The sequence below is a fragment of the Charadrius vociferus genome, unplaced genomic scaffold, assembly GCF_000708025.1.
Source record: "Charadrius vociferus isolate BGI_N301 unplaced genomic scaffold, ASM70802v2 scaffold291, whole genome shotgun sequence".
Taxonomy (NCBI): domain Eukaryota; kingdom Metazoa; phylum Chordata; class Aves; order Charadriiformes; family Charadriidae; genus Charadrius; species Charadrius vociferus.
The window spans coordinates 202,474-211,385 of record NW_009646958.1 but is presented as its reverse complement, the minus strand read 5'-3'; the positions used below and the strand labels follow the sequence as shown (position 1 = coordinate 211,385).

Here is an 8,912-nt window from a genome sequence, read left to right as displayed (position 1 = left end):
AATGATGAAAGACTCAGGTAATTACGCGTAGTGTATATATGCATTTTGTGGCCTTGAGCCACAAGAAAAGCCTAGAGCTTTTACTCTTGAAAGTAACTCTTCGTCTGTAGAGTTGAGCTGTATTTTTTTCACCTTTCCTTATGGTCAGCTGTATACGTTCCGGTTGCTCCCGGTGTACTTCACACTGGGACACAGCAGTTGGTTGTGGGTACCGCTGTAGCTTGCTGTGTTTTGCCCGTCTGCTCAGCAAGCAGTAAATAAGAACCAAAACGTTGGATTTTGCATTTATCAGATAGTTTTAGCTGCCCTGGTGACTTTTACGCTGAATTTCAGTGTTTGAGTTTTATTTGTCCTTCCGTTGTTTCTCCTTTCATGAAGAAACCACTGGCCCAGCCTGACACACGCTTGCTTCCTCGGGAATACCCATCTTAATTATTTGAAATAAATATTTAGAGTACTTAAACTGAATGTGTTGCTCTCCCAGATCTTTTAGCCCACGGTTGGGATATGCAGGAGGACAGCTCTCTGGCTTACTTCTAGTTTGGCTGCAGTTTTTCTTGGGCCAAAGAGGTTGCTGCTAGCTGGTCATCCAATTTTCTTTCTCACTTTTTAAAAGTGCCTCCTTGATCTTTGAGGCAGTGTGTGCGTTAGCTTTTTCTTCCAGAAAGCGATTTATGAAACGACTTGGATATAGTGCCAAAAAATCCCATTGGGCAATAACATTGCTCCAAATCCTCTATTAGTGTTGCCAGATTTATTTTTTTTTTTATTGCAGTGGAGCAAATTTTTGAATAATCATTAAGATGTTTGCATAGAATTTATTTTTAACCCACACAGCAGTGGTCTGTGTAAAACCACGAGGAGTCAGACAATTGTAACTATTAAGCGTCTGTCTCTACGTCAGTTTTGTAAGCCGTGATTATTGCTGGGTGATTCCTTGAAGCTGTGATGTGGTAATTTTGCAGTTGGTGAGCTTTACCTGCAGTGACAAAGAGTAAAGACCTTGTGCTTTTAACTCTCCGAGGGGGGGGGCTATCTTAGCTGTAGACAGAAGAGAGAATCGCTAAAGTGGATGCAGTCTTAAAAAACGAAATAAAATCACATCGACCTGGGCAGGACAGTGAAACGGTTGGTTTGTACCCGTGGATTGCCGAGCAGCGTGCCTTTCCGCAGGCTTCTCCCTTGAACGTTAAGGTCTGGTTGTATGTTTCTATGAAGTTTGGTTTTAAAAGGGTTATTACCGGGACTTCTGCTGTGCTACACGGGCACGGGGCTCTAAATTTCCTTCTTGAATTCTTACCTGTGCTTAGAGTTTAAAAAAAAAATTTCCCTATTCAAACTTCTTTCTTTCCGTCTTTTCCTTTTGCTGGTGCCTGGATTGCTATTACTCTGTTTACCTTATAATTTATGCTCCATGTAATTGTTCGCTTTGCCAGTTCTTTGGGTTACTGGTTCTGCTAAATAAACCGTCCAGATAGCCAAAGCAGCGAGATTTGCAGCCTTGAGAAAATAATAACAAAAAAGCCCAAACACCTAATCTGAAAAGAATGCTCTGGGCCAAAATTACTAGCGTAGTAAATTACTCCTGTCAGCAAAGTCTGGGCGAGAGCGTAGGCTGTACTCTTGCATGTGTGTATTTCCAGGATTTTCTGCTCTCTTCTGAAGCGCTGCCGTTTCCTAGCCATTATTCTTTTCCTATCTTCCCCTCCCTGCAACCATTCTAAATTACTCCCTCTAATCCACTGGCATTAATTGCACAGTCTGAGATGAGGTAGGTGTGTCGCTGGCAACTCTCTAAAGAAAACAGACTCTGCTGCAGAGACATCTCTTACTTTTGTAAACGCCAAATGACGTCTCGGGACTGGTGTTACAACTGCAGTCGTGATAGAGGTAATATCCGGAAACTCAAGATGGCACAAAAAATGATGAAATGCTCTTTCAGTCTTTATTTTGTAATCATATACCAGGGAACGTTCCCCACAGTATATTTCTTAACACTCCAAGCGTGCTCTATTGAAAATGACCTCGCTGCGGGTCCCCAGTGTAGCTGTACATTACCCTGCGGTTGGACAAAACTGCCTGTTTAGAAAACTAAAACAATTCCCTTTTCTTAAATAAATAAACAATACTGTTCTTTGCCTTCCAGTTTGCAGAAGCATGGACATTCGCAACAATCTGACCCGGCTGAACATGCTTGAGAACTGCACTGTGATTGAGGGCCACTTGCAAATATTGCTGATGTTTAAAACCAAGCCTGAAGATTTCCGCGAGCTCAGCTTTCCTAAGCTGACGATGATTACAGACTACTTGCTTCTTTTCCGCGTGTACGGCCTGGAGAGTTTAAAGGGACTTTTCCCTAACCTCACTGTGATTCGAGGAACTCATCTGTTTTTTAACTACGCGCTAGTCATTTTTGAAATGGTTCACCTAAAAGAGATCGGCCTCTATAACCTGATGAACATTACTCGAGGCGCTGTGCGGATTGAGAAGAACAACGAATTATGTTACTTGTCCACCATCGACTGGTCAAGGATTTTGGATTCTGTAGAAGATAATTACATCGTGGCCAACAAGGATGACAAAGAGGAGTGTGGAGATGTGTGTCCGGGAACTGTGAAAGGGAAGAGCAACTGTCCGCCTACTGTGATAAACGGCATTTTCATTGAGCGCTGCTGGACCCACGATCGCTGTCAGAGAGGTGAGTCTGCGGGGTGATGTATGTCATCGATGGTTCTGCTGTCGGTTTTTAACCTGTCAGATCTATTGGAGACCTAATAGGGACCTGTAAGCACAGGTTCCTAAAAGCAAGACCTTTGGGATGGGGCTGTTTTAGCAGTTCTTTCACCTGTGTGTATCCAAAAATGTTGTGTTTGGATTCTCTGGAAAGTTAGGGACTGCCTAGAGCTCACGAGTTAACAGACTGTCAGTGTAACTGGTAACTTGTATGGTTGTTAATGGTATTACTGTCGCTGTTGGGGCTTATGTAGGGGATTAGAAGCCCAGATTGACTGCAAGGCTGCAGCAGGCAGAAAAGGAACAACGGGGAAAAGTCTCTATGGAACAAACTCAACTCTAGAATGGTGCAATTACTTTTTTACGGAAACCTTCCTGCCGAGAGAAGGTGTAAGATATGTGGAAGAGTGAGCAATGTCTGCCCAGAGTAAGAAGCTGGAAGCCAAGGCAGACCTGAAGGGAAAAGGAGGAGGAGAGAGGACCGGGACGGGGGTTGCCTGCAGCAGGAGCCCTGGGGAGGGGGAAACATCTGGGCTTGGAGCCCGGGGTTTTGGTTCAGGGGAGAAGGTACGTTCAGAAAGTTAGCTGCTGTTGCAACCCCTGAACTCCAGTTCTTAAACTGTATTAGGGTTGCTTTTAATTTCGTACAGATTGGTGTTTTCCAAACTTGGGACTGAGTTTAAGTTTAGTTTTAATTATATATTTGCTTTGATTTATGTTAACTCTGACTTGACAGAGAGCAAAGTGAGTTGGGGTAAAACTGACATGTTTAGAGTTGCCTGTCTTTCTGGAGGTAGCGCATCCAAATGAAGCAGTGTGGCCTAAGACGGAATTAGGAAACTTACGGGCTGGAGAGAATTTCTTGCCAAGCTTTAAAGGGCAACTCTGAGTGCTAAGTGCCAAATTTGAGAAGGAATTCCTACCAGTACGCATAAACTAATGAAATTAATGTGGTTTCCCCTCTGCTACTCCTCACCCCAAAATCATCTAGCTTCCTTTTAAAGAAAGTGGTTATTTTTTGTCGCCAGAATAACAGGGTACGAGCAAGAAGATGCAAGCGTGTACGTGCATTCCTTTTTTAAAATGAAAAATAAGGTCATAAAGCATTTTAGTTTATAAACTCTTTTGGTATGCTGTTATCAGCACTGAAACCTGGTTTCTTGTGTGTTCACGTTTTATGTTTTCTGCTATTTCATAAGGTTAAAGATCTAACTGAAACTTTCTCAGTGGCTAAACCACTCATGATGTCCCTCATTGCTGGGAATTTTCCAGGGCTGTGCTACAGCAGACTGGAATGTATGGTTTCTCCTTTATACGGCTGCCTATTTCCATGAAACCTGTAGGAATGTTGTATTTTACCAATGGGGCAGAAATCTCCACTCCGGAGCCTCTCATACAAATTCAGCTAAATTTATTAGAGGTTACTTGTACAGCGTCACACGCTGCCTTAGCTCGGTTACCGAAGGAAGCTGAGCTAGTAAGTCCATTCGACTTGCATTTGAAGTTGAAATTTGAATTTTAAAATGGTTTCAAAAGTAATTATGTACAGATGCTCCCGTCTGCTTTTCTGTGTTCCCTGTAGAAGATTTAGAGGAGCAGTGCTCCTCCATATTTCGGCTGTAACTGGTATGCATTTTCAAAACCACTTAACCAGCCACGCTTATCTTTGTTTTGAATGCTAAGGTTTGTACTCTTATTTATTGGCAGCTGGTGCTCTCAACGAGCTGGCACCTGCATTGTTATATTGTGCCTTGTGGCACCTGCCTCTGTGCTTCTGAAGTTATTTTAACAGCTTGAGTAGCCTTTTAGACTTTTTTGAGTAGCTGTTAGACTTTCAGCACACACGCATGCTGGTAACTATAGTAGAGATTAAGTGACGTTTATTTAGTGAGCCTGTTGGTGGAATCGCTGCGTTCTCTGTTCTCGCGCCAGCCGTAACGTACCCTTAGCATGTGCAACTGTTTTGTCAAGATTATTAAGAGCTCGGGTGAATTGTACGTTGGCTTTCCTCAGCCTGTAGAGCCTCATAGCAACTCCCTGTGAGGGGGGTATTAATGTCAGGAAATCTTTCCCTCTGCATTTTTGCAGCTTATCTGGGCATCTCCAGCAGCTAATGCTGTGCTCAAGTCTCCCGCCGCTCTGGTTTTGAGTGTGTTCCCCTCTTTTATTTTTGCTCTTTGTCTCATAGCCAATGCCGGAATGAAATGTAGCGATTTCGGTATAACTTTCTCGGGGGAAGTTTGGGTTTGTGTGGTGTTTGTTTTAAGGCAGGTTATTGGTATCTCTAGTTGGTTTTATAAAACTTGGTGTAGAATCTTCTGTTTGCTGTTTCTGGTTGTGCCTCTCTGGATGGGAAGTTGTTGCTGTGTAGTCTGATGGCGCTGCTGGGTAGCACTGCTGCCCTGGGACTGCAGGTCAGGATATTTTGTTTGCTGTTTTGTCTACCGGAAAAAAATCCTTAAAGAATATGTAAATATTGATTGTTTTGATGTTGCAGAGTGTGTGTCAATTGAAAGAGACAAGTCCCCAGCCAGCAAGCTTTTCCAGCCTGCTAAGCCTTGAGTCTTGTTGGAGAGAATTAGGAGATGGGCGAGAAGTTTGAGAGAGCACGAGGCTGAAAGATGTCGCAGAAAGGTCTTGTGTGAGTGGGGAGGGAGATGGCAGCGGTCAGAACGGGGTCCTGGCTGTCCCCCGTCACTTCCACACCAGTCCCTGACCATCCCCTGCCTGCTCTCTGTGGTCGCTTCCTTCACGTTATCCCTGCTGCATCTCATACCGATCGTGCATCTTTGATAGTTCTTTATTTTAATCAGCACAGATATCCCAGTTAACTCCAAAACTTTCAGTTATAGCATATAATTATCTCCGAGGCACCCGTCCAAGTCCCTGAATCATCCTTGCAGCTATAACTCCAGCCCAGAAATTTTTTCAGTTGGTGATAACATGTTCAAGACAACAAAGTAAAGGATCTTCTTACAGACGTTAGAGTGAAGGTTGTGGATGAAACCGGTTGGGAGGAACTGAAATGATTTGTGGGCAGCTGCCGGCTTTGAAAAAACAGTTGCAATATTGAGGAATCTGTGTCTGAGTGCAAAGATGTGTAGGTGGATAGACCATAGATTGAGATTGGTCGGCATGTGTTTCCTGAAAGTTTTCTTCTCTTTTTTCTAAATTACTCGTCGTGGTGTGAAAAGCAAGTTGGTTCAATTAAGGCCAACTCGTGTTATATTTTGGGTAGGAAGGGAGGGAAATATGTAGCCTGTTTGGAATTTGGGTCTAGCCTTGTGCTGTTTATGGCAGCCAAATGCTGTTCCTGTTCAGGAGGTTTTGTACCTTTTCAGCCCACATTTTCATAAGGCTTTTTTTTACATACATACTTTTATTGCCGTAAAAACATAGTTCTTAGTTCGGTGCAGCATGTTCATGCAGAGAGCGTCTTTGCTGAAGAATGCAGACAACAAAAATGCTGGAAATGCCACGTCCTAGACCTCAGTCTAGATCTGCCAAACGTGATTTTCATATTTTGCATTTTTTTTCCACATGGTTTTTTTATGTAATAAAAATGCTATATGTCTGTCACTCCACTTGCGGAAGGAACAATTCCCTCTGAAATAGGATTTCCTGCCAATTCTCTTTGCAGCGAGTCTTCTCTGTCCATACATAATTTGAAGCAGCCTGATGCTTTTGACAGTCTTAATTACAGCCTTTTACTTGCATATTGGGTCATTTGGAAGTGGAATAAGGTAATAGGAAGGAAAAGTGGAATGGCCAAATAAAAACGAACAGGAAAATGATCTGCAATATCAGACAGTCCCTTGGTGAATATTGGAGAGCCCCATCTCTGGAATATAAGGATGAATACCTGAATTATAAGCGTAATTCCTTAGAGGATATGATGAAATTCAAGTTCTCCTGTTCATTCTGAATGAAACCTTTGTAGAAGTCTGTCATCTTCTTGATCTTGGGAATTCACGCTACCAGGAAATTGGAGTTATTAAGAGCGTGGGCTATTTCAGGTTTGTAGATAGACTCTTTCTTCAAACTGTTATCTTCCTTTATGTGATAAAACCAAAAAGTTGTGTCTCTCCATTAGTGCGATCTAGAATTCGTTGTAAAATATTAACTTCATGAAAAGAAGGTGGAAGGTGTATGAAACCATTTGGGCCAATTGAAGAAGATGGTAAAACAGAGCTGATAGAAGGGACGACAGTCTGGAGTAACTGCCCTGCACAGGAGCTGCTAAAGAAAGGTGCCGTCTGAAAATAATAATGTTTGTCCAGATTTTTTTCTGATGTTGGGGAAGCAGGTCTGGATACAGGGATACAACAGGATCTCCCTTTAATTTTCCTATGACTTACCCAGGAAAAATTCTGGGACAGGTAAGGAACTGAAGAGTAGCTTTAGTAGCTCGCTTTGTTTCCTAGTACAAGCAACACAACAAAGCACTCGTGAAAACATTGCTCAGCCTGAAATGTTTTTCAACTGCTGTGAAACAGCACCGAGAGCTTTTAAAGAGACCGGTGCCAGAAGAAATTCTGCAACTATGAACATCTTCAAGGCAGGTTTGAATAACAAAGTTCAGAGGTGTGTGTGGGAAACGTTTTGTGATGTTTACTTAGGTAGAAATATTACTTAGCAACAGCTTCCTGTAATTTTTATGTGCTGGGAATTTCTGTAACCATAAGCTGAGTTTTATTACCTTTGTATGGGAAAGGGGTCTTGAAGCACTGAACAGACCTAGCCAACCTCAAGGGCAGGATATTTTTAAAGCTTCAGACACAAAAGAAATTTTTCCAGTTGCTACCACATGAAGTGGAAGTGCAGCTTTTATTTGGAGATCTGATAAGAACTGCCTTTTTTTTTTCCCCTTAGCTCTGACAAATGCCAGATGGAAGTTGACACCCGATAATCTCACTGGGGCGTCTGTTCTGAACCTTGCCAAGCGACAGCTTTATTGAGTGCTTGTAGTGCTTGTGGTTGGGGCTATTGTGATGCTTGCAAACGGCTAGACATCCTAAACTAATTCACTTTAGCTTATTAAGAGTAGCTGAAGAGTTATGGTGCTTGGTGGTGTGATACAGCCCAGAATTGGGGGAAAAGGAGTGGAAGCGATCAGTCCATTCGAATGGCTATTCAAGAATATACAACTTACTTTAAAAACACCAAACAACTGCTGTGAAGAAGCATCTCGTTAGGCTTCTCTCTGCCAAGCTGGGGTGACACAAGGCTGTAGGATTTCAATACTTAGAGTTTCAGCTTGCTGAGAAGCCCCCGTGCATGCAACTCCCATGTTCTCACCATGTCCGTGTTTCTTCGGCTTCTTCGCTGCTGCGCCGTTACTGAAACACAGAGGGGTTGAAGATGTTCTTTCTCCCACCCCAATTCCCAAGCAGCACTTTAGGCAGAAGCCACTGTATGATCCATTCCATCTAGAGCATTTGAACAGGAGCTCATCTGACAGTTAATCAGCAGTAAATGTAGAGAATTCACCTCAAAGTTAAAACACTTTAATTTCTGTACAGAGGTCTTGCCAAGGCAAAGGTTTCTGATTAGTTAAAAAGGAGAATGAGGTATTTTGCTGCTGATACAGTGAAAATTGGAAAAGTTTTCATCTTGTTTGGTCTGAGGTTTTTTGGGGGCTGAGAATTTTAATTCTTTCATCCTTAGCCCCTTCCCCAAAACACTTGTTATTGAAGTCAGTGTTTGGGCCGTTGAGGAGATCGGGAGGAGTTTCACATTTCACACGCAGTGGTTCAGCACTAACGTTACTGGAAGACGTTTTAAGATCTCTGTTCGATCTTCAGTGGTGACGTCGACTGCTTGTGATTTCCAAGGGTGGCGTGCCAAGGTAGAATACTTATTTTCCCCACTTCAAGAACAGTTCCAGGTTACCTTGTTTGCTTAAATGAGGGAACCTGCACTACTCCTTGTCAGACAAAATATAGAAGACTGACTACACTTGGCAGACACATTTGTTGGAAAGCCCTGTTGTCTGGGCATGGATGTAGAAGCAGGAAGTCACAGAATGTAAAAAAAAAAAAAAAAATAATAATACTGAGCAACAGAGTTAACCTTTGTTAGTAATGCATGAATGGGAGAGCAGCAAATGGTTCGCCTGATGCAATGTGTTTGCTCGGGGAGGAGGAGACTTGTTTCATTCGGAGCGAATCCTGGTGAAC

At 42.7% G+C, this 8,912-nt stretch overlaps 1 protein-coding gene across 1 annotated transcript in view; it reads left to right on the top strand.

Annotated features, from left to right (window-relative positions):
* Positions 1 to 2,157: 2,157 nt before the first annotated feature.
* INSR (insulin receptor) overlaps positions 2,158 to 8,912 on the top strand; it is a 43,981-nt gene continuing 37,226 nt past the window's right edge. The window contains 1 exon segment of the mRNA XM_009895161.1: positions 2,158 to 2,698. Coding sequence (XP_009893463.1) covers positions 2,158 to 2,698 — 541 coding nt within the window.